This window comes from Andrographis paniculata, unplaced genomic scaffold, assembly GCF_009805555.1.
Source record: "Andrographis paniculata isolate CXL003 unplaced genomic scaffold, ASM980555v1 Contig87END, whole genome shotgun sequence".
In the NCBI taxonomy this organism is placed as follows: Eukaryota; Viridiplantae; Streptophyta; class Magnoliopsida; order Lamiales; family Acanthaceae; genus Andrographis; species Andrographis paniculata.
In genome coordinates, this window is record NW_026137625.1 from 2,610,752 (window position 1) to 2,637,435 (window position 26,684).

Here is a 26,684-nt window from a genome sequence, read left to right on the forward strand (position 1 = left end):
TTTACCAACTATTAATATAATATAATATTTCTTAAATTTCGTGTCCAACACAATATTATTATACTTTTGGGACGGAGAGAATATTTAAATAAAAATAAAAATTAATATGTTATTTTATCAATTTCAAACTACAATATACTACTCTTATCATGTTCAATAACGATTAGGATGTGTTTATAATAAGGCTATCATTTTACAATACAATTCAATAGAGTGTTTACGTGTTGCATTTGCATTTTAAATTAGAAGTTGATTGAAAATGATTTATAATTTATAAATTATATTAATATAATTACTATTAAATGATTACTATTAAATTTATAATATAATATATTTGATGAGATATAAAATACTCCATATTTAGATATTTAAACAATTATATTTTAATAAAATATAGTATAATACTAATATTATTTTATAGAATATAAATGTAAATAAAATTATTAATATTTATTTATGATTAGTATAAATTTATTTTAAAGAAAAAATATTTTTTAAATATATATTAATATATTTATTTATTGAAAAAATACAAATAAAATATTTTAAGTAATAATATTTGGAAAAAAAAATTAAAAATATAATATCAATAAATCTAGACAGTAACCAAACACTCTCTAGTTATTCAAAGATTCTTTTCAAATATGTTCCCGTATTATTATTAGTTTGATTTTAATTTTTGATATAACAAAAAACAATGTATTTTATAAGAAATTATAAGTAAATATTCTGAATTTTTATTTTTATTTTTTTAAGGCATACAACTTTGAAATAAATTCCGAACATGATGACTTAAACTGATAAACACATTTATACCCACAGTAAACTCCAATGTTCGGTAGAAAGTTTTGGACGGGCTAAAACATATGAAATTACCTGACCTCAACTCAGCTCAACTCTGTTCTCCAAATAGGAATATGAATAAAATCACAGGCAAGGCATCGAAAAGTTCCATCGGCTACGAATTCATGAGCCTGTCCATCAGCAATTTGTGCACGCCCGGAGCATCAACAGTTACTGCAATCTTCACTGTAGGTTTATCCGACCATTCATTAACTTCCGCGAACCTTAAACAAACACATAAAAGTCGAATCAAAAGTTTGCGCAAATGTGCACATTATTGGTACGGTGAATATGGAGATCATGAGAATGGAATTTGTAAATGGGATTCATTCTTCTAGGTGCATTTGTTTATGCTTTCGTACCTATTTTCGCACAATACAATCAATAGTAAAATATTTGTCCGCCTTTAAAAGTTACATCCAATCACTACTATATTCAAAACTTAAAAAGAAAGAGAAAAAGATCAAATTTAGAATTTACCTAAGTATATATTTAAACATGACGAACCGACCTTATTCTGTACTCTATGTTCCATTGTACAGAAGTCGCAATGTTTTGTCACCCACGTAGGTATATGTTTCTTCGACATCTTCACTAGATAAAAACTCTAATTCAGGCTAGAAAGGTATAGCTCATCTATGGTTACCTGTGATTAGTCTTTCGGGTGAGAACTAAAATTTCACAATAAGATCTCAAAACTTGCCAATTCTTGCATAGTAGCCACGCCTCCGACTTAGAGAAGAATAATAGTGTGTGCTTCCAAAAGAAAAGGTTAGAATTAGTAATTTTGACACTTCTTAGATAGTTGTTCAACCTCTTTTTAGTGTCCTGACCAGTTATTATACATTTATACTCCCCCTCCAGTTATCTTGAATTTTCACAATAGCAAGTGCATAAGTGCAAACTAATGTGCTGAGTATCTAACTTCGCTGATTATGATACATTACAGACTATTCTATCTTTTATAACTGAAATGAGATTACTGAAAACTAAATCGTTTTTGAAAAATAAAAGAAATGCATTCAAGGTGCAAATTGTGAGAAGAAATTAGAGGAGCTAATATCATTAGTGAAAATAGTAGGCTTTATCCGACTGCATGATTATTAGGCAATAATATATTTCGATATTTATGATTAAATCATATGCTGGCAGTGCAAACGATGCTATGAAAACATGCCCATATATTCACAGCAGAAAAAAATAAAATAAAATTCTGTAATATTTAGTATAAGAAAAATAATAAATGATACTATTTAGAAAAATACAGAAAATGGAATAGGTTCAACAAATTGGGGGATTTAGTAAATTAGCAGCCATCGGTAAAAATTAGTAAATTAATGACATAATTGTTAGCTACAGCCATCAATATTTAGAGTTTCTTCCACTCTGATATAGTTCTTTAAACAATTGGACGCTTGTTTTACTCACAGACAGCATTATGCAATTTGGAGCTAGACATCACTGTATACTTGTATCATAGTTCTCATACTGTGTGTCGAATGCATAGTTACTGATCAATGATTTCATCATCAAAACCAATACATTAAGAAAATTAAGTTTTGAGGGTACAAAATTGTACCTTTTCTGCTTGTTATAGAATAATGTTAGACCCCTAGTGATGCCAACTGTCTGAACACGAACAACACCTTCTACATAGGTGATCAGTGATGGATTGACGGCAGCAAGAATGGTTGTTGGATCATGAAGATAGACACCTGCATTTAGATTGACACATTGTTTTAAAAAAAGTAAATAAATAAAAATAAAAATTTCATATCCATCTAATTATCACTTCACTCAAACCTTTTGTGCCATAGGACTCGCGATGGTATGAGAAGTATACATCAAAAATTTTGCACATATACCGAGCAAATGTTCCATTTGATGCTTCTAGCTTATCTTTGTCTGCATCTGAAAAGCCAATGAACAAAATGAATTTTACTGATCAAAGAGTCATAAATGCAAGCAACACATAGCAAGATTTGCAAAGTAAAAAATTCTTCTACTGCCTATCCACAAGAAAAGGAGAAAGAATTATGTTCGAAACTCTTGAATATTCAAATCTGTGTTTCAACAGTGGTAGGATCTTTCTCTACAGATTTAAGGAGCCTGTCCCTGAAAATGAGTTGCATTTCATCAAATGAAGGTTATGCATCAGTATTTTATCTTCGAAGTCTTCAAGACAAATTGTTAAGAATAAAAGCTAGTCATTAATAACCAACAAGGCAATCAAATCAATTTCACTTTGGCTATTGAAAAGAAATATAAAAAAGAAAAGATAAAGCCAAATTAGTCGTTTCCAAACAATAATCCCAATTTATGTTGTTGCATCAAATGATGATGAATGAAAGGCTGCAGTTTATTTTGTTTGTGGAAAAGAATGGATAAACTAAACGGCATCTATTAATGCACCATGATTATTAACAAGATAGTAATTTGTCATGAAGAAATACAGAGAAATAGATTTCAAAACTATTAACTATTGTTGCGGTATCCAATCAATAAATAGCAATGCCCATTATTAATAGACTCTATGATACTTAGGCGTCAAGCATCACCTAGACTAGGTTTACTTTCCAACAGCCATTAAAGTGGTAAAAGAAATAAGATCATTGTACATTTGTGTTTCTAAGCCATCAAATGATTCAAAGTAGGGATACCTGTTAAAACAACTTGATGTGTGACATTTATTCCAATAGCCAGAACATCAGCTCCACTAGTGAATACAATATCTGCCGCTTCAGGATCTCCAAAGATCTTGTTAACCAATCAGAACAAATGATGACACAAAATAATTAAAAAAAAAAAAAATCAAGAAAAGCAAGGGACTCACTAAAACGGAAACAAAAATGAAAATCGACTGACAACTTACATTTGCCTCAGCTGCAGGATTCACATTTCCATTTACAGAAAAGGCACCACCAAGAACAACAATTTGCCCTACATTTTTGGCAAACCGAGGATCTGCCTGTATAGCCTGCACAAATCCAAGTCTAAGAAAAACAACACCACAGCAGAGGCAAATGAGAAACTGATTAATAGATTTTAGTGAACTAACCAGAGCAATATTTGTTAGGGGGCCTAAGGCTACCACAGTGACCTCTCCTGGGTGAAGACCCACTTGTTCAATGAGAAACTCTACAGCAGATTGCTCGATCGGTTTTCCTTCTGGTGGAGGAAAGTTTTGATTTCCCAATCCATCCGTACCATGGACAAAATCAGCAATTCGAAGCTTTGTACCTTTCTTTAAGCAAAAAAATTATTTGCTTAATTTTTAAAGTTTCATAGTATTGTGAAGATAAAAAAGCAATATCTAACAAAGTACTAAGATGACAATAGAGAACATAAAGTATCATGCCGGTCCTCGACTAATCTACATAGATTGGCATTTGATGCTTCTTACTGAAGGAAGTGTAATGAATCCAGCTGTCTTTAAGATCCAATTTTCTGGCGAGGAATTGGCCCGACGGGTTTATTAGATTTCACGGAGTAGGACCTATTAACCAATGTTTAAGAGCAAACCTTACCATTGTTTGAGACCTATGAACTCAAACTTGACAGCAGGAGATTTCAAAACATCAAAGAAAGCTTTATACCCTAGCAGCCCCTATCCACCAGAATTTTCTTCAATATTTTCATTGATTAAAAAAATCGAGTTATTCCACTAACACTATCTACATTGCCCATCCTGTCCACATACTCCACTTTCAAGGAAACAACAGGAAGCAATTTTTTCTCCATAATAGAAGGAAGTTCTACACTGAGTCTTGTCTCCACAGAACAGATGAATTATTTTTGAATTAAATTAACTATGCAACATAAGCACCATAAGCCCGTATCAAAAGATAATGGTCAATATTAAAAGAATACATATGGATTTATCTAATCTCCATCAGGATACATACAGTGATCGTCACATGAGATCCTTCAGCCACAGGAATATCTGTCCTACCAGCGATCTCCAGCTGTATAAACATACCACAAAGAGTTGTTCATTGCCAAGAGGATAAACTCCTCAATTAATAGTTAATAATGCAATTAACAGAGACCTAGCAATAGTTATGGATTCATTCCTATATAAAGTATTACTATCTCACACCCTTTTCTATCATATATTGATACCTCAAAAGACCATATTAGTTTCTTGCTCGAAAACACCATTTTTGCATTATTCAACAGCATTTCTATTTTTGTTCCAAAAACCATAACATCTACAGCCTAATTTTCATCATAAACATATGGTTTGTTATTTTGTGTTTTCAACTTCATCTTTTACTATTCAATCTTTTATTTTCCCTCCGTAACCCTCACATTCAACACCAAATTTTCATACAAAACATCACATCAAACAACTATTTTCATCTAAAGATATAAAATAATACTAAGCACAAAATAAAAACAAAAACACAAAAGAATGCACCCATTATATCCAATAATCATTTTCATTTAAAAAATTTCAGCATCCAAATTTCCAGAACAAAACCAAGACACAACTAAAGACACCCACAATTTCCTTCGTCCACTTTATTATTCCTAAAACCATGAAGGATAAATCCATAAGAATAGCAATAGTAAAAAAGTTTCTCAGAGTTGTAATTTTAATTGAATTTTAAAATATATAAATAAAATTGCGTGAAGCAGATTGATATCTGTGTTATCTAATGTTTGCTTCTGAATTAATCGCCCAAATCTCCAGTGGCAGATGATGCACAAGGTCCGTAGTATCTATAAGAATAATTAAATTCAATGAAACAATTTAAAAAACCACGAGTAGGATTAATCACACATATCACCATTGCTGTGCAGTGCTGTGCTTCCAAGCAGCTGAGAAATTCCCTCAATTAAATTAAATTTAATCCAAATTAAAGAGAACAGAGCAATGGAATCAACAACAACAGCAGATTTAGCTAGTTAGTTACCAAATGCAAAGCGTTTCTGGTGGCGAGGGTAGTGTAGACATTGCCGTAAATGGTGGTGAGTCCAATCACTTCAACTTCCGGCGATTTCAGAGCCACGAATATCGCCATGGCATCATCTGATCAACCAAATTACAAAATCGAATCAGCAGTTCTTCTTCATCGCAAATGAACTAATCCAATCGCATAATCTAAAATTACCAACGCCAGGATCGGTGTCGATGATGATCTTCTTGCGTTCCGTCATTGATCAATTATCAACCCGAGAATTAAGTTGTGGAACCCTCAATCGAAATTCAACGGGGAATCAATCTGAATCGTTACTCTAGAGGGATCCAAATGATATGCCAACGAGCAATCAGGGATTTCCAGTTACTAAAAGATGTGTACTTTCATTTCATTTGTATTGAATTATTTTTACCTAATATTTTAATTAAAAATATATTGTCATGGACCATAATATATAATTTATTCTTTTATTTTTTAAAATAAAATTATATAATTTAATTATATTTTAAAATTAATAATCAATATTTTATTATTTTAATTAAATTATTTAATTATTTTAATTTAATCTATAATCATTTTTATTATATCGTACTTATTTCTGCTGGTTCACTTGATTACTTACTAAAATCAATAAATTAGGGAGATTGAGAGAGTAATTTTTATAATAGAAAAGTATGTAAGATAATTTGATATTTTTACTTTTAGAAATTGCAAATAAAATAATGATATATTTTTTAATTAGCATTAAAATATGAGTAGTTTGATATTTATTTATAAAATACTTTTATTACAGTATTAAAAAGAAACGTATACTTTTAGTTTGGATAAATAAAAATGGTATTTTAAAATAAAATAGAAGGAGTATAATATATATATATATTCATAAAATATTACTCTCTTTAGTTTAATTTGTCCACTATTCTATTTTTGTCCATCTCATATAATTTGTCAATTTTTTTTAAATACAATTATACATTTTATTTACATTTTTAAATTCATAATTTATGTATATTTTTATTTTAATTAAACTATTTAGTCATCTTAATCTTAATCTTAATTTAAAATTATTTTTATTTAATAATAATTAATTTTACTAATACACTTCTTAATTACACAATATCTAAAACTCCGTACCTAATCCAAATGGAACAAATTAGCAGAGACGAAAGAAGTATATTTTATATTACGGAACTCTGATACCTCGTAAAAAAAAAAAAAAAAAAAAAAAAAAAACATTTGAAACTAAAATACTAAATAAGTAGATCCATTATTCCCTCTACCAGTCTTTTAAAATAGGGTTGGTTGACTATATTATTAGATAAATAAATAAAAGATGTCGTAAATTTTTTAGGTGATACAGTTATTTACATAATTTATAATGATATCAAAATCTTAAGTTTTAAATTTGTTATATTATTTGTACATGACTATCTAATTTTAATAAATTGGGTCCGGCCAGACATGGCCCTATCTTTGGCCCAAAATTTTTTGGGCCCATTTTTCCGCCCAAATACCAATTTTTTTATGTTAAATTTGAATGGAATTTTCAATATCTGTCTATTTTTGTTCCATCTTGTCGATAAGGATAGTCCCCCAAATGTGACACACGTAAGAAGAGCTGGATCAAGAGTTTTATAGCTACTTTATCACATTAATTCGATCATACTTTTAACAAAATAGTAAATTAATATTTCCTTCGTTAACAAATTTATGAAAGTTTGCAACAACACACAAATTATGAATTAACAGTATTTTAATATTAAAATATAGTATGTAAAAAATGAATTAAGTGTCTGTATGTTTGAGAGATAGATTTTGAAATTTGAATATTAAAATTTTTAAATTTGAATAGTTATATAATATAATATAATATAAATATATGTATTGATATAATATTTTAAATGTAAAATTAATTTTTAGTATAATATATATAGTGAAAAAAAGGTATTTGATTTGATATTTTTGTAGAAATTGTTTTTAATAAATAGTTGAAAGTTGTGGAAGTTTAATAAACAACACACCCTAGGAGTATTCTGAGAATTTTTTTTTTTTTTAGTTACAAATTGGTAATTAAAAGTTGATGGGGGAAGTAATTAAAAAATGTAATGGTAAATTATTACTCTGTTCATTCTAATAGAAAATATACATTTTGTTCTTTTAAAGTGGATTAAGAAATGCTACCTCCGTCCCAGTTAAATTGTCCTATTTAGCTTATGTACGGAGTTTTAGGTATCGTGTAATTAATAAGTGTATTAATGAAAATAATTATGATTTGAAAAAAATAATTATAGATGAAGATTAAGATGACTTCATAGTTTAATTAAAAAATATATAAATTATGAATTTTAAAATATAATTAAAGTGTATAATTATATTTTAAAGAAGAAATGACAAATTACGTGAGACTTACGACAATAAAAATATTGGACAAATGAATGTACAAGTGACTTTTGCCAATTTTTGCTTTTGAAAGTTCAATTTTTTATATTTTTATTTTTGTAAAAGTTAAGTTACATTAAATTGGAATGAAGAAAATATTTGTTAAATTAGAGATAATAGAAAGTTCTTTATTATAAATAGAATCTGACCTTATCCTCTATCCCATTAACACACTCTATAATGAATATAACATTGATTATAAATAAAAATAAATTGTACATGAATGAAAAAAAAACCATAATTCGAAAATACATATACAATTCCAAAAATATAATGGAAAACAAATTACATCTCAAAAATGATAAAAGAATACAAGACAAAGTTTCGGATTCAGTAAGCTTGCCGGCAAACCGGCGTCAAAGCAACAGTGGTAATATCAATATCAATGTTAATATCAAGATTCCTCTTTCCATAATTTATCGCCAGAATATTCAGCTACTGTAAGAGATTCCGAACATTGGGGTTGGAGTTGGGATTGCACCTCATCAGTATTAACAACGACTGAGCTGTCCAAAGACTCCTGATCATGAGTATTTACAATAGTCTCCATCACAGTATTATTATTTCGATTTTGCATGTTAGGATCATCCATCGTCGGCATCTGACCGTGAGGATACCATGGTTGGTCTAGGTCATTCATTAGTCTCTCCCAAGATTCTTCCTAAAGAAATGGTGGGGCAGATCAAGAAAATTTTCATCCAAATCAAGGGTCTTCGCAGCTGCAGGTTGCACTTGCAGCCGAGGACACGATGGCTCTGCAATCGGCTGCTGATCCCATACATTATAATTAGTATTTGCGTTATTCTCTGTCGAATTATTCCTCGGCACATTAGAAGGAGAATCGCTCGGGATTTGGACTTGGGGGCGGTCGTCTTTGGTGTAGGACGGGGAAGCATCCGACCAAACATTACAAGGCGCCATCTGACTACAGTGACGATACAATATCGTTTTATTCATTGAATTCTGCTGCATCGGCATCGTAGTAGTACTGCAATGTTGTCCATTTAAGCCGATTTTCGTTACCGAAATAATATTTCTATTTGTTCCTTTGGGAAGGGAGTTCAGAAAAGTGTCTGATCGAATGAAACTCTAACAACAGTTATCTGGTTTTTGGAACTCATGAGTTTATGACAATAATAATAATAATAATAATAATAATAATAATAATAAAATAAATTATTGAAGGTGAACAGCTAAAACGCAATAGTTCACGTCACACACTATCTCAAATCAAACTCACTCTTGTTAAATTTGATTATAAGTGAAACATATTTATAATATCAAAAAGAATATTTTAGATTATTAAACATTTTTCATATCTCTAGAATATTTATCTTTTTGTTTTTTTTTTCTCTACCATATTCTAAAATTTTCTTTATTAGAAGTGAAAGATATTTATAATATCAAAAAGAATATTTTAGATTATTAAACATTTTTTATATCTCTAGAAAATTCATCTTTTTGTACTTTTTTTTTTCTCTACCATATTCTAATTTTTTTTTATTTTACATATTCTTGTATTAAAATTTTTTTGGAATTAAATATAGTTGTATGAAATTGTTCTTAATATTAAAAAATAACTTAAATGTTTTGTTTTAAGAATATAAATTACATGTAATATATATTTTTATATGAAAATTGTTATAAAATTAGCTAATACATGCATGGTGGGAAATTAGGCCTAAGTTAAATGAATATATAGTTTGTAGAATTTTAACAAAATTATACTGTTCATCCAATTTTTTTCCCCCAAAAACATCAAATCAAACACCTATTTTTCATTTTTTATATTATACTAAAAATTAATTTTACATTCAAAACATCACATCAATACCTATTTATATCACATCATACAACTATTCAAATTCAAAATTTTTACTATTCAAATCCCAACTCAAAATCCAAACTCCCAAACAAACACACCCTAATGAATATATTGGGGTGTGTTTGTTTGAAGGATTTTGGCAGATTTCCACTATTCATCCAATTTTTTCTCCCCAAAAACATCAAATCAAATACCTATTTTTCATTTTTTATATTATACTAAAAATCAATTTTACATTCAAAACATCACATCAAACCCTATTTATATCACATCATAAAACTATTCAAATTCAAAATTTTTACTATTCAAATCCCAACTCAAAATCCAAACCTCCAAACAAACACAAGTTAAAAAGAGAGTTAATTCAACAGTAATAATTCATCAATTTACCCAATTATATTAATAACCTTATAACCTTATCTAGTGGTAATTATTATTGTCTTAAATTATATTTAGACATATTTTATTTTCTAATATTTCATAAATAAACTCATCATATTGTCTCTCATCCATCCATTTCCTAAATCATTTTTTTTTTCTTTAAATCTTATATATATATATATATAATTTCAACCATAGTTGTTAATTGTCTATGGTATTATCAGCCAACCTCTAAAATACTATAGTAAAATAATAGATAGCGGGATGATTGCTATTTAATTTTAAAGAATTTTAGAATATATATATAAAAATATTACAAATACAAATTTATAATGAAAATAAGGATAAATTGATTTTTCGGTCACGTAACTAAACTCATTTATAATCGTAGTCTCAAAACTGGAGTCTGTCGAAAATTAGTCTCATAAATAAAAAATTTTCACACTTTCAGTCCTTCAGCGCTGGAGATGGCTACGTGGCACCGCGTTGCTCGCCACAAATTTGTTACTGGGGATTGATTATAAAACAACACCTTCCTGTCTTGACATTCGTGCCTATATATTCACATGTATGTTAATCAATCACGTGTGATTTCCTTTTGTGCAAATATGTATCAACTTTTCCACCTAAATGAATCATTAATTTTTAAACGCATAAGGTGGTTAAATTTCAATCCATTCAATTTATCTATATGGATGTCTCTATTTTTGAATTAAATAAATAGACAAATGTTATTTTTGAATTAGGAATAAATAATATAATATATTTTATAAATTGTTTGTTTGAAACAATTATGTTGCGAAAAAGTATATCAGTTTGTTTCATATATTATAAGGACGTTGATTGACCTAAAGGCAAGTCAACGATTAAGTAGTTATATGCATCTTTAGTGACATTGATCGTGGTGATATAATTTGGTTATTTGTGTGTGAATAATAGATCTGTGTAAATACTGAGTATTGTTTGGCAGACTACGTTATTGTCAACATTCGATTGTGAAAACAAGTCTATCACTGGTGAGTTAGTAATTTATCCAAAGACAATTTCTGATATTGTTCGATAAATTGTGATAAGATTGCTAGTTTATTTTATAAATTAACATACGGAACATTCAATTTTTTATAGACATTTAGTTGCTTATACGTATTCTTTATTTTTTATGGAATCAAACTCGTAATCATTGAACGTAACTCTGATTTTGATTTGGTTTGAGAAAATATAAATTCATTAATAATGTTTGCTGCGTTTTGACGGTGAAGATCAAATATTTGATGTTGCCAAAATAGCTTCTCTTATATGAAATATTTACTTGATAACATAAGTGTTTATGTGTATTTTAATTAATGTGATTTTTTTCGGCCAAAAGACAGTTGGTAATTGATAGAATGAAATATGAATCAGCGATAAGAATACAAGACAGTTTTTTTTGATTAGGTAAACTTGCCGGCAGACCGGCCGTCAAAGCAACAGTGGTAATTTCTCATCAGTGTTTGTTTGGGAGATTGAATTTTGACTTGAGATTTGAATATTACAAATTTTGAATTTGAATAGTTGTATTATGTAATATAAATAGATATTGATGTGGTATTTTAATATAAAATTAATTTTTTAGTATAATACAAATAGTAAAAAAAATATTTGATTTGGTATTTTTTTTAAAAATTCTTTAATAAATAAATATAAATTTGTGAAAGTTTAATAAACAAACATACCCTAGGTATTATGAGAATTTTTTTTAAATGAATTGGTCATTAAAAGTTGACGGCTAAGTAATTAAAAAATATAGTGGTAAATTATTAGGCAGTTCATTCTAGTGAAAAATATACATTTAATTTTTTTAAAAGAAATAATAATATAATATTTTATTGATTAGTAAAAATATATAAGATAATTTTGAATTTTTCTTATTTTAAAAAAAATACAATTTTTTTTTTAAATTTTTTTGTAAACTTTAAGTTACTGTTGGGACTTCCGTTTGCGGATATATAAATAATAGCTTAATTTTCCTAACAATTCAAACTTTTAAGTGAGATGATCATTAACATCCAATATGTATCAGAGCCTAGGTTATTGGTGTAAAAAATAGAATAGACATAATTTTAAGAATAATAATCAATATAAAATTTATTCAAAATAAAAATAAATAATACAGGAATAAGAAAGCCATAATCGATGAAAATACATAATACAATTCAAAAAATATAATGGAAAACAAATTATATCGGAAAAATAGTATAAGAATACAAAGACAAAGTTTTCTTCAGGTAAGCTTGCCGGCAGACCGGCCGTGAAAGCAACAGTGGTAATATCAATATCAATTTAATATCAAGATTCCTATTTCCATAATACATCTACCGTAAAAGATTCATTGCCGAACCATTCGGGTTGGAGTTGGGATTGCACCTCATCACTATTAACTACGACTGAGCTGTCCAAAGGCTGATCCTGATCTTGATCATGAGTATTTACAATAGTCTCCATCAAATATTATTATTTTGATTTTGCATGTTAGGATCATCAGTCGTCGGCATCTGACCGTGAGGGTTGGTCTAGGTCATTCATTAGTCTCTGACAAGATTCTTCCTCGAAGAAATGGTCCGGCAGACCAAGAAAATTTTCATCCAACTCAAGGGTCTTTGCAACTGCAGGTTGCACTTGCAGCCGAGGACACGATGGCTCTGCAGTCGGCTGCTGATCCCATACATTATAGTTAGTATTTGCATTATTCTCTGTCAAATTATTCCTCTGCACATTAGAAGGAGAATCGCTCGGGAGTTGGAGTCGGGGGCAGTCGTGTTTGGTGTAGGACGGAGAAGCATCCGACCAAACATTACAAGGGGCCATCTGACTACTGTAGGGATACAATATCCTTTGATTCATTGAATTCTGCTGCATCGGTATCGTAGTAGTCGTAGTACTGCAAGGTCGTCCATCTAAGCCGATTTTAGTTACCGAAAGAATATTCTCCGAAATTGAATAGACATTTCTTTTTTCTTCTGGTCGGAACGCAGGCCGAGGCTGAGGCTGAATCATCTCCAAAGACAGTACCCTCTCAAAGTGATTGTGCTTGTTTCTTATCACTTCTTTTCCGGCCTTCAATTTGAGGCGGTATTTTTGCAAATGGCTCGAGATATGTTGCCTTGTCAACCATGGTGTATTCATCGCCTTCTCTATTAACTTTGGCGTAGCTTCTGAATAACAAAAATAAATAAAACAAACCAAAACCTAGTTAGTTAAATAATTGATAAAACCCATCCAATTAAATAAGATTCAATAATTAAGATGAATATGAATATGAATACGAATGTACCATCGATTCCTCCGAGCTGTTGTATCACTTCACAGAACTTGTCGTGGAGCTCATCATTCCATAATACTCTCTCCTTCTTGGGGGAAGCCTCTCCTTGTTCGTAACTACTTAATTCTCTGTCACTTCTTTTTCTCTTGGACGACGACGAGGGACCTGCATGGACGAATTCATGTCCATGCTGCTCTTCAGTCACCAATTTGGGCTGTTGCTGCTGCTGCTGCTGTTTCCCGATCACATATTGCCACAAGTATCTCGCTTCATTCTCCTGGATTGGCTTGGGATAGTAAAATGCAGAATTACCATCCACCATTTGGATCACCTTGCTTTCCGAACCATTGTCGGACATCACTGCATATATATACATAAATCAGTTGCCATACATCAAAACTTAACTAGGAGGTGATTATATTAATTAATTGAGGAGACAGACGATACTTACTTATTACTCTAACATTCATCACAATTGCGACGTAGGCGAGAAATTTGCTAACGTCGAGACCAGGAAGGTCGGCATCGCATATTATCAAGTCGAAATCTTTTTCATTCTTCAGCCGTTGCAACATCCCTTGCATTGAACTACACGGGCACACTGGAGACATCCAACAATTATATCCACAGTCAGAAATCGAAATCCAAAAAACAGAAACAAAAAAATATTACTCCCTGCGCCATCCAATTCTATTTCTATTTCCTTTGAGATCCTATATTCTATATGGAATCTATAAAAGAAATGAAAATAGAAATGGATGATAGAGAAAGAAATAAAATACATCAAGAATAATGCATTGTCACCTAAATAGTTATACTTGAGAAGATAACTGGTCAGAACATCCAAAGCAGTAGGATCCATGTCTACAACTAGGACTTTCACTGGGAAAGGAATAGAAAAATCCATACTCATATTTTGTGTTTCAAGTCTCTGTAAAGAACAACTTCAGATTAGGCTTTTCCAAATTCTCCAATTTGTATTAACGTGCGACTTCAAATGTAAAAGAGTTGTCATTCTATACCTATATATAGACACTAATTATTATTATTATTTTAATCTTAAATAATTTAATATAGTAAATATTTGGAAAAAAAAACGGTAAAAATAAGTTTGTTTTGAAATAGAATATATTGAATTATGAATATTTAATAACAAAAGAAAATCTAAACCCTATTGGATAAAATAAAAAAACGTAAACCCAAATTGGAATTTAGTAACTAACTAACTAACTTCTTTCATTACTTCTTATTCGAAAATAAATAAATTTATTTAAATAAATAAATAAATAAACATACATAACCCAACAATATTATTACATATTTTACCAATACACTTTTCGTTCTAATTGAAATTATTATTTTTTTATCATTTTTGTTGGTTTTATTTAAAAATATTTATTTTTTAATAAGGATAAAAATATTAAAATTATCTGTTAATATTTTGGTCCTATCCGACGCCATGACCCGTGCCCAATTTGTAATCCAAACCATTTAACTCGGATCCAACTCGTTTAAATTAGATTTTTGCTTTCAGATATATAGAGTATCGTTGAATTATAAATATTTTTAATTACCATAAGAAGAAGAACCTAAACCCTAATATTGATTTATTAACTAACTTACTAATTCCGCTGCTGCTCATCCTATTGCTGCTCGCCTTGTCCCTTCCATTTCACTTTAAGGAGTCGTCAAACTCTTATTTACTACGTTTGTATTTTCCATCAACACATATGAAAATTTATATTGGTGAGCTCGGCGGAACCGGCCTCCAAATTTTTGGAAATTGACCGTCGATATACTTTTACTGATTTAACAGTGTTTTTTTTCAATTAATTTTAATATTTTAAAAAATAAATTAGCATAATTATATTATAAAGATATATGTCTACACTAGAAAAAATTTAGTAAAACGGCTGGGCTGGTGCCCCCTCGAGCCTCTCTTTAGATGCGCTACTATCGGTGAAATTAAATGATAAAGTAGGCAAAGATTCATTCAAACAGCTACGTAGACGTAAATTAAACTTGCAAACATCCAAGTCCGGAAGGTCGCCGTCAAAATAAAAAGATTATTTACATGTAATAATATGTTTATCGATGCTCAAATGTTGATAAAATGCAAACGTAGTACACATCAATATCACTACCAAATGTTTACTAATACAATTTAAAGAATACAAGAGAGACACAATCCTGTCCGAAATAATTTGTTATAGATATATATATATATATTTTAAAAATAAATAAACACGCAATTAAAAGTATTTGCAAAATAATTCTCTCTGAAAGCAACTCCTAGGCTTGACATCTCTGGCCACATTCCTCCGGTGTTAGCGCAAGTACATGTAGGTAACAAATAAAAAGAAATATTATGAAAAATAGATAAAATGTGACGTGATAAGTAAAAAAAACAATAGCAAATCAGTTATTATTTTTTTAAAAAATTAAAATAGTAATGAAAATTGTGATTAATTTTAGTATTATTTATTGTTATAAATACATAATAAATTTTAATTCTAACAAAATTATTAGTATTATTATAAAGTATATACTTAATTTATTTATTTTTCCTACACATCCATTCCGCGCTCAGATTCTTCCTCTTTCTCACTTTCAGTACTGTTCCGTCCTACTTATAAAGCGAATTGGATTTTAATTATTTTTAAGTGAATGAGCCAACCACGCGGACTACCGTATTGGAAGTGGGTTAATTCGTATGCCAAATAAATATAATTTTAATTATGTTAGTTTTTTTTAAATTTTAAATAAATTTATCTATTTTTTTATTTTAATTTCTTTGAAATTGATTTATTTATTTTATTTTTAGTAATTGTGCTTATTATAATTAAAAATTCTTACAACCTATGTATTATTACAACAAAAGTAATTATCATTATTCAAATAATACCTATCTATTGTTTAATATAAGAATAATACCTTTTTGAAAGATTTATAAAAATAATACCTATTTATTGTTTAAATATTTTCTATTAACAAATTTTTAATAAAATATCGATCTATGATATTTAAAATTTTGATTACAATTCCAAACACAAATCACTATTATTCACTTTACACGTTTCGGTAAAAATAAATTATTTTTTCATACAAAATATTATACTACCTCCGTTCCGCAACAAGAGTACCATTTGTTTTTTCTACGTAAAATTTTGAATATTAATATTATATTGACTGAAGTTGAAAAGACAAATTCTCCGGCTAGTACGGTGTAATATAAAAATAATGATATTTGTGTAATATATCGTAAGTTGTAATTATATTTATTATGTTAGATAATTAGTACAATTATTAAATTAAAAAATTGTAGTCTTGTTTTGAAACAGACCAAAATATAAAATAATATCATTCTTACGGAACGGACAAAATATTAAAATAATATTTAAATAAAAATTTAAATCAATACCTTATTTTGGTTTATGATTTCTCCATTTTATTGTTAAAGTAAAATAAAGGTTTTTATATTAAAGTAAAATAAGGTTTTCATATTTTGGATTTGTTTATTTGTGTGCTTTTTTTTTTCTTGTTATAGTATTCTTATAAATGTTATAAAAAATATATTTTTCTTTTTGGTTTTTTTGCTTTGTGTTTTATAATAGATGTTTTTTTGATGTCACGAAAGAATTATATTAATAGTATAAAAAATTATATATTTATTGTGAATAATTAATTTTTTTAAGTAAATCAAATACAATGTATGTATTATATATGGCGGGTTAATGTATATATATTGTAATTTTTAAATAATATTTATAAAAAAATTGATGCCATAAAAAAAATAAAGTGAACAATGTCGGACAAATTTGAGCTACACTAAATAAGTGGAGTATTATATAGCACACTTTATTGAGAATGCTTGATAAAATTCAAATTCATAATTTTATTTTCATTTTATCACACCAATTCAATTGATATTTTTAATTCAATAATAAAGTAGTAAAATCAAATAAAATTCATTGTAAATAAAATTAATTATACATAAAAAACTACATAATTGATTGAAATAAATACATATATATAATTTCCAAAATATGATAGAAAATAAATTAAATCTAAAAAATATATAATTATTAATATATTAAACATTTATTAGTTTTATATTTTCTACACAATTTCTCCTAATGTTATAAAAAAAATTTTCAAATTATTTTACAAAATAAACACACATGTCTCTTTTCTTATCTTGCAGTCAGACCGGCAGTCAAAGCAACCGTCCTAATATTGTACCACAAGTTTAGGAGTACTTTAGTTAGCAGATGACTATTGCAAATTTGTACCAGAATTTAAAATACAATTTAATTAGGTGAAATAATAGTAGAATAAAACTCAAATTAATTAATAATAAGGAATCCAAAAACAAATTAACAATTAAGATATTAAGGCTAAATGCAAGTTTTGGGAATTAAAATCAATAACCAAAACAAACAGCACCTTAATTTAATTGAAACCGCTTCCCCGTTCTATGAATGAAATTAAACGCAGATTCCATTTTGAAAAATAATACTTCCTCTGTCCACAAATTAATGTGCTATTTTTTTTTTTTTAATTTGGGACGTCCAACCACTATTGTCATATTTCATTTTTTAAACACAAATTTTACATTTTTACCCTCCATTCATTTATTACTTTTAATGTTTACAATACAATTAAGGACAAATTTGTCAATTCATAACAAAAGACAATCACCTAAACAATCGTGCAAATATACTTTAGGATAATAAAAATTGATCGGAGGGAGTAGTAATGAGCTTAAATAATATTACCGTAATTATCCAAAAATAACAATAAGATTGCGATAAGATTGCATCCTTATTAATATATATAACCCTCTTCCTTGTATAACTTGAATTTGTTTTTCACCAAGACCTCAAACACAAATTTGAATTTGTTTTTCACCAAGACCTCAAACACAAAATATGAGTATGGATTTCTGTATTCCCTTTCGAGTGAAAGTTCTAATTGTAGATACGAATCTGACTGCCTTGAATGCTCTGTCAAATTATCTTCTCAAATACGACTATTCAGGTGAGAATACATCATTGTTGATGTACAACCTCCCTTCCACGTCCAATTCCGTTTCCATTATAAATCCTACTAAATTCCTTCTGCATCCAATTTTGTTGTCATTTCCTTTGTAAGTCCCACATTCTATGTGAGATTTACAAAAGAAATGAGAACATAATTGGACGGTGGAGGAAGTAATATTTTTTTGTTTAAGTTTTTCGATTTCCAATTCGACCGTGAAAATAACTGTTGAATGTGTGCAGTGAACATGTGTAGTTCAATGGAAGGGATGTTGAATTGGCTGGAGAAAGAAAAAGATTTCGACTTGATAATATGCGACGCCGACCTTCCTGGTCTCAATGTTAGCAATTTTCTCGCATACGTCGCAACTGTGATGAATCTTAGAGTAATAAGTAAGTATCGTCTCCTCAATTATTTATTTCAATTAATACAATTACCTCCTAATTAAATTTTGATATGTCGGACTGCATATTCAACTGATTTATGTATATATGCAGTGATGTCCGTCAATGGGTCAGAAAGCAAGGTGATCCAAATGGTGGATGGTATTTGTTCATTTTACTACCCGAAGCCAATCGAGGAGAATCAAGCGAGATACTTGTGGCAATATGCGATCGGGAAACAAAATCAGCAGCAGCAACAGCCCAAATTGGTGACTGAAGAGCAGCATGGACATGAATTCGTCCATGCAGGTCCCTCGCCACCGTCGTCGTCCAAGAGAAAAAGAAATGACATAGAATTAAGTAGTAATGAAGAAATACCGTACGCAGAGTCTTCGTCCAAGAGGGAGAAACGGTTATGGAATGACGAGCTCCACAGCAAGTTCTGTGAAGCAATACAACAGCTGGGAGGAATCGACGGTACATTTACATTCATATTCATGTTCATGTTCATCTTAATTATTAAATCTCATTTAACTAACGAACTAGGTTTTCATTTCTTCTATTTATTTTTTGTTTTCAGAAGCTACGCCAAAGTTAATAGAGAAGGCCATGAATATACCAGGGTTGACAAGGCAACATATCTCGAGCCATTTGCAGAAATACCGCCTCAAATTAAAGGCCGGAAAAGAAGCTATTAAAAAGAAGCACAATCACTTTGAGAGGGTACTGTCTTCGGAGATGATTCAGATTGAGCCTCAGCCTCAGCGTGCGTTCCAACAAGAAGAAAATAGGAATGCCTATTCAATTTCTTCGATTGGCGAGCAAACTCTTTCGGTAATGAAAATCGGTGTAAATGGAGGACCTTGCAGTACTATTACTAGTACGATGCCCCTGCAACAGAATTCAATGAATCAAAGCATATTGCATCCTTACAGTAGTTGTCCGATGGCACCTTGTCATGTTTGGTCGGATGCTTCTCCGTCCTACACCAAAGACGACTGCACCCAACTCCAAGTCCAACTCCCGACTGCTGATTCTTCTAATGTGCAGAAGAATATTAATTATGCATCGTTGGATCAGCCATCCTGTCCGATGCAGTTGCCGCTAGCTGCTTACCAAGGAGAGGCCGTTACTTTGGATGATTTTTTGGATGATGATTCACCGATAATTGATTCTGAAGTTTTCGAGAAGCTATTAAATGATCTTTGGGGTGATCAGAATGCTGTTGCGGCTGCTGCCAATAGCCATCAGTGCCCTCAATCAGTCCAACTACCGACGATGACGACGACAGTGGCTGATCCTAACATGCAAACTTCAAATATTGTAAATACTGACGATGATGATGAGGTGCAACCCCAGCCCTAACCCAATGCTTGGACGGACGGAGCTTCCAGAAGATGATATGTTTGCGGATTGCATGGCCGATAATTTGATATAAGTGAATGATCCTTTTTAGGACATGATGTTCATAAAATTGTATACAATATATATATATATTAAGAGACTTTGTCTTGTTTTCTTATACCATTTTTATTTTTGATAAGATGTAATTTGTTTCCTATTATATTTTGGGAATTGTATATTTATTTTTTCATCAATTATGTTTTTTTTTTTTTTTTAATTGTGTATAATTCAATTTTATCTATTTTAAATTTTATATTGATTAGTGCTAAATTATTATTTTATTGTAAACATTATTCAGTTGGTGTGATAAGGTGTGATTATAAGATCATAAGATCAAATCTTATTAATGCATTCTCAATTATGTCTTTACAATTTCTTTGATGTAGTTTATTTGATTGTGTAGACAACAAAAATACAAATAAACATAATTTAACAACTTTGTTTTGATGGCTATTTAATTAAATCTTAAGATTTTATTTATTAAAAAAAAGGAAAGAATTTGATAATTTAAATAAAGTTATTAAATTTTGAAAATAAACAATATTTTAAAACTATTTTGTATATATTAAAAACTAAAAAATATAATAAAAGATATAAAAGAGTTTCTTATTTAAGTACTAAGCCATGAGAGATATTTATTTTCTTATCTCACATCGACAAAAAAACCTAATATATATAGGAAACCAAAGTATATAGTCAAAAGAAGAGCATGGAGCTACGTACTTACCTGGACGGGGTCGATGGGCGATCAACAAGGTCCATGGCCTAGAGTGGTAACCTCCATTGCACTCCAAAGTCGGAGGGGAACTCGCCTATGGTCGGCCTAAAGTGGTCGAGCCTGCGTCATAATTTGTGGCAGCGGGACCTGCGTTTGCGCGGCCCCTACCAATCATAGTGTTGTAACTTGTGAGCTGATTTATTTATCATCCTTATAATAGAGTGATTTTTTGTGATGGTTGAGAACATATATAGAAGTAATTATTGAAAAATTGAAACAAATATGTGATTTTGTAAAATGTGTTTGAGGTCTTAGCTAATTTTATCTATCCCACATCGGAAGATCTCTATTATCCGAGTTTAATCACTTTTTTCTTTTTTAGATTAGTCTTCCAAAAGAAGGGTTCTCTTGATATTGTGAAGATAATTCGTTGTGTATTTGTTAAGTTCTACATTGTCATTTACGGAAGCCAAAATGCAATGCCTCGAACTTGTGAATCGAGAAAATAGTGTGACCCAAGCCATATTGTAAAGTATAAATATCTGCACATATACATCAATGCGTGTAATTTGCACAACTTTTTTCATAAGTTATTTCTGGAATGTGTACTTGCATGAGAAGTTAGGGTAGACACAAAACAAGGCCGGAGTAAAAAATGTGACCTGTAAAACAGCCACATTCACGAGGACTACAAAAGGTTTAAGGATCAAGACATGGGTGACGCTTGGAAATGGATTCGTCCAGGACATTGTGTTTCAACATGCGACTATGGCCAATGTCAAGAACCCTATTATCATCGGCCAAAATTATTGCCCAAAACACCAAAAACTGTCCGAATCATGTAAGATACAAATGGAAACAAAGTCATATTCTTCGTCATCATCCCATCCGAACTTTGCGTCAAATTTGGCATGGTTTGGAGTTAACCCACGCCAAATTAACCAATGCGGTAAGTAGTATAAATGACACTGAATTGGAGATAGTCTAAACAGACAAGATGTTTTCTTTGGATTAGAGAATAAAAAAGAGGAAATTTAAGAGATAGCAAAATTCTAAGCCAATTATGATATGCACAATTATCATAAAAATAAATTAATTTATCTCACCCGAAGTCACATTTAAATTAATATTCAAACAAAAATCAAAATCAGGATTATTAAAAAAAAATTAAGAAAATTCAAGAGATAAGCAAGAGCTTAGGCCAATTATGGTGTGCACAGTTTTTATAAAATAAATTTATTTTATCATCTCAGACAACATTCCATCTAAATTAATATCAAGACAACATTCCATCTAAATTAATATCAAGCAAAAATCTAAAAAAATCTCCGCCAAAACACACCCACTCAATATTTTTGGTAACTTCGGTACTTTCAATAAAAATATTCTAACACCACAATTGTTGCCATGGTCGATTTATTACATAAAATTTTATTATCTACAGATGATATATATATATATTGATATATTTTTTAAATATTTTAATCATAAATATAAATAAATTTAATATAAATATAAATGTATATACTCCCTCTGTCCCGGAAAGAGGTTGCCGTTTATTTTTTGCACGTAGATTTTTTAATATTAGTATTATAATAAATTGTAGTGAAAATGACGAAAATACCCCTATTAGTATTGTGTAATATAAAAGTAATGGCATTTGTGTAATATAGTGTAAGTTGGAAGGGTATTTATTATGTTAAGTAGGTAGTACAATTACTAAATTATGAAATAATAACTTTGTTTTGGGACGGACGAAAATGGAAAATGACAATCTTTCAATGGGACGGAAGGAACATATAATTTTTTATTCAGGTGAAAAAAAAAAAAAGATGATATATATGGAAGAAAGAAAATGTAAATTAAAGGAATGTAGATACTTTTATGAGCATCTTGATTGCAGGTGGTCCTAAGTAAATAGAAATGGAAAAAAAAAAAAAAAAGAATTCACATATATATTTGGATATATATTTATAAAACAATTTTTTTTTAAAAAAATAGATGTAATAAGGTTAAGAATGTTTTTAAGCTATTAAAATTATTAAAAAGACATATTACTAAAGTAATTGTATTGTCTATTAAAATTATATAATTCATTTTTAAATTCTTTTAATTATATTTAAAGATTTTAAATTCTAGTATTAGGAATACATTTTTAAAATTTGATTATTTATATTTTAAAATTTTAATGTAAGGATGATATATAGATTAAAATAAAATTAAAACCCAATATTAAATTATTTGTATCTTATAATTTATTTTAAAAAAATTATAAATTATGTTTAATAATTTTAGCTTAAGTAAAAAATATATTTAGTATAATTTAAATTTTTTCTTAATATAACATAGAAATGAATTATTTTTATATTATATTATAGTATAATATTTATTATTATTATTATTATTTTATTATCATTATTAAGGATAAAATATTAGTTTTAACTGAAAAATATATATATTTTTTCATTTTAAAAGTTAATATTTTTAAAGCTATATTTTCTTTTTGATATAGATGAATAAAAAAAAAAAATAGATTTGCCAAAAACCAATTGAAACGGGACCAGAGTCTGCATATATATATATATATGTTTATATACAAAATTTAATTTTTTAATTTTAGTTTCAGTGATAAAAATTATACAGTAAAATAAGTATATGCTTTAATTATACAATTGACTTACCAAACTATTAATACATATCTATAAATTATTTACTAATCATTATGATATTTTAGAAATTATTATCATTTTCCATTTCAAATATAATAAGCATGTTTGATTAACCAATACCATATTAGCCCACACATTCAAAGAAAGTAATGAATAAAAATTAGAAATTAGATTAATATTAAAAAAATCTAAATTGAAAAAAAGTCACAAAAGACAAAAATATAAAGGAAGAAACGTAACAGTGGGCTTCGGCTGTCTTCCTTACCATTTTGAATCTAACGGTCATTTCTGTACAATAATTATTTATTCAGTCTTTGAATTCGCGTCGCCGGAAAATCCTTCCGACGCCGTTAATAGGATCGGGGATGATGGAGAAAGGGGGGAGGAGAAGGGGGAAGCGGAAGGAGGATGAGGTGGTCGTTGAAGATAAAGGAGGATGAGGAAGATGAGAAAATTTGTGTCGATAATATAAAAAATATTATTTTATGTTAAATTGTCTGTTTTTTGTGTGTGAAAATATATATTATATATATTACTTTTGTATGTATATAATGTAGTTTTTTTTATTATTATTATTATTAATATTCATTAGAAATTATGTAACATAAAAATTGTGGATAAATAAACCCTAAATCTATCTAAACTTAAAAAAGCCATGTGGGATTGATCAATCGTTGCGGTCGATGATGGTCATCTTCTCCCCATTGATCAACTAATCCGAGAAGTTCTCAAATCTCAAATAAACTTCAATTCTCAAATCTCAAATAAACTTCAATTGGGATAGTTAATCTGATTCATTAGAGTTCCAAACGATTGTCCATTTTTTTGGTTTTTTATAAATAATAATAAAAATTAGGCTCTAATTTCCGCCATATTCTTTTTTTTTTCAGAAAAATACAAAAAATAACGAATACATTAAAAAATTAAAACTAAAAAAAATTATTAAGACACCACCACTCTTCTCTCAACATTATTTTTCAATTTTGATTTAAAAAATAATAAGAAAAGACACAAAATATTTTATATGAAAGTAAAAAAACCTTTAAATACTCATTATAAAAAATTAAAAAAATCATTAAAAGAGTCAAATAGTTAAATATTTCAACATAAAATAATACTCTTTCCGTCCAACTCAATAGGGTATTAAGAAATAATACTTCATTCGTCGTCATTTCCTGTAGACACAAAAATTTAGAAATGATATAATTAATAAATAATTAAAAATATATTAATGAAAATAATTATTGTATAATAAAAATAATTGTAGATTAAGATTAACCTAACTAATTAGTCTGATTAAAATTTTAAAAATTATAAATTAAAATATTTAAAATGACATTAAAGTGTATAATTTTTTTTTTTTTAAATGAAAGTGACAAAATAAGTGAGATATACAGAAATGGAAAGGTGGGCATGATAAATGAGATAGATGGAGTAGCATTTTATTGACTAGTAAAAGTGTGAGATTTTTTGATATTTTTGTTCAATAATTGTATATGTAACGGTATGCTTGCAATTTAAGTAAAAACTAGGGTATTTTGATATTGGTAGATAATTACTTTTTGTAAAATTAGAAATAAATACTTTGAAGTAAACATACGAAAATGGTAAAAAAAAAATATAATTTTATATTTTTTACACTTACTTTACGCTAAAAATCATTTTATCCAAAAACGCTGATCAACGGAGCCTATATATAAAGAAGGCCGCCTTCTGCACACAGAGTAATTTAATATTGAGTGTTAAATGATGAGCTGCTCCTTTTGAGGAAAAAAAATCCTCAAAAGTTTGTTGGGTGAAAATGGTGCGGCTTCCAGAGAGTATAAGTAATTTTATGTTTGGGAGCGATATGGATGCACCGGAGCACTACCGATCTTATTTTGCTCAGCAAAAAGACGTCTTCTTCGACTGGGCTTCTTTGCTGCTTCCTCGTAGCCCCATATTTTCCAATAGGATCGTCGACAGAGTAGCCAAGGAAGTCGCATCGATGTCGGCAACAGGAAATTGCAGCTGCAGCGGAAACAATCCAATATATCGTAGGCACAGAAATTAGAAAAAGTTGGTCGATGCCGGAAATATTATTCTTGAAGACAAAGAAGATCACTTCAATCAGCCAATGTGCAGAGAGACGTCATTCTTGAAGACGAAGGCAGACTTAATTAATTCGATCGGCTATGTAAAGCATTTGGTGGTTAATTAATTCGAATTAGGGCTCCAAGGCATATGGAGAGTGGTCGACTCAAAAGAAACATCACTGCCATATTATTATTTAATAATTATTAAATCATCATAACTCAACTATAATTTATTTTAAAACAATAACTAATTTCCCCCTAATTTTATTTATTTATTTATTACTATTTATTTTTAGTTAGTTAGTTAGTTATTTACTAACTAAATTCAGATTAGGATTTATTCTATCGGTAACCTAATTTTCCCGCTTTTGTGCTTTACAAATATTTACTAGATTAATTTTTTTTAAGATTAAAAAAATAATATCGTTCGGGATTTGGACTTGGGGGCGGTCGTCTTTGGTGTAGGACGGGGAAGCATCCGACCAAACATTACAAGGCGCCATCTGACTACAGTGACGATACAATATCGTTTTATTCATTGAATTCTGCTGCATCGGCATCGTAGTAGTACTGCAAGGTTGTCCATTTAAGCCGATTTTCGTTACCGAAATAATATTTCTATTTGTTCCTTTGGGAAGGAAGTTCAGAAAAGTGTCTGATCGAATGAAACTCTAACACCAGTTA

General features: G+C 29.1%; 2 protein-coding genes and 1 non-coding gene across 3 annotated transcripts; 1 reads left to right on the top strand and 2 right to left on the bottom strand.

Annotated features, from left to right (window-relative positions):
- Positions 1-788: 788 nt before the first annotated feature.
- On the bottom strand, positions 789-6,139 carry LOC127242729 (probable uridine nucleosidase 2). Its single transcript, XM_051262401.1, has 9 exons — positions 5,961-6,139; positions 5,763-5,878; positions 4,749-4,808; positions 3,902-4,087; positions 3,716-3,820; positions 3,504-3,600; positions 2,647-2,754; positions 2,423-2,558; positions 789-1,067 (listed from the first exon to the last, which is right to left on the bottom strand). The coding sequence occupies exons 1-9, from the start codon at positions 6,004-6,006 to the stop codon at positions 959-961; spliced, it is 963 nt and encodes a 320-aa protein (XP_051118358.1). The 5' UTR covers positions 6,007-6,139; the 3' UTR covers positions 789-958.
- Positions 6,140-12,930: 6,791 nt separating this feature from the next.
- Positions 12,931-14,573, bottom strand: LOC127242585 (two-component response regulator ARR11-like). The gene is made up of 4 exons (XM_051262165.1): positions 14,516-14,573; positions 14,163-14,312; positions 13,724-14,071; positions 12,931-13,604 (listed from the first exon to the last, which is right to left on the bottom strand). Exons 1-4 carry the CDS (start codon positions 14,571-14,573, stop codon positions 12,931-12,933), a joined length of 1,230 nt encoding a protein of 409 aa, XP_051118122.1.
- Positions 14,574-21,257: 6,684 nt separating this feature from the next.
- Positions 21,258-21,424, top strand: LOC127242785 (U1 spliceosomal RNA). The gene has a single exon (XR_007836888.1). It is a non-coding gene; the product is annotated as a U1 spliceosomal RNA (small nuclear RNA).
- The last annotated feature ends 5,260 nt before the right edge of the window (positions 21,425-26,684 follow it).

Bases quoted from the DNA above. Each gene is read 5' to 3' on its own strand.
- LOC127242729 (XM_051262401.1), bottom strand. From the start codon at position 6,006: ATGACGGAACGCAAGAAGATCATCATCGACACCGATCCTGGCGTTG. The intron at 5,879-5,960 runs GTAATTTTAGAT...TTGGTTGATCAG, and splicing joins CGACACCGATCCTGGCGTTG to ATGATGCCATGGCGATATTC. The intron at 3,821-3,901 runs GTTAGTTCACTA...GGATTTGTGCAG, and splicing joins CCCTAACAAATATTGCTCTG to GCTATACAGGCAGATCCTCG.
- LOC127242585 (XM_051262165.1), bottom strand. From the start codon at position 14,573: ATGGATCCTACTGCTTTGGATGTTCTGACCAGTTATCTTCTCAAGTAT. The intron at 14,072-14,162 runs GTAAGTATCGTC...ATATATATGCAG, and splicing joins GATGAATGTTAGAGTAATAA to TGATGTCCGACAATGGTTCG. The intron at 13,605-13,723 runs GTACATTCGTAT...TTTGTTATTCAG, and splicing joins ACAGCTCGGAGGAATCGATG to AAGCTACGCCAAAGTTAATA.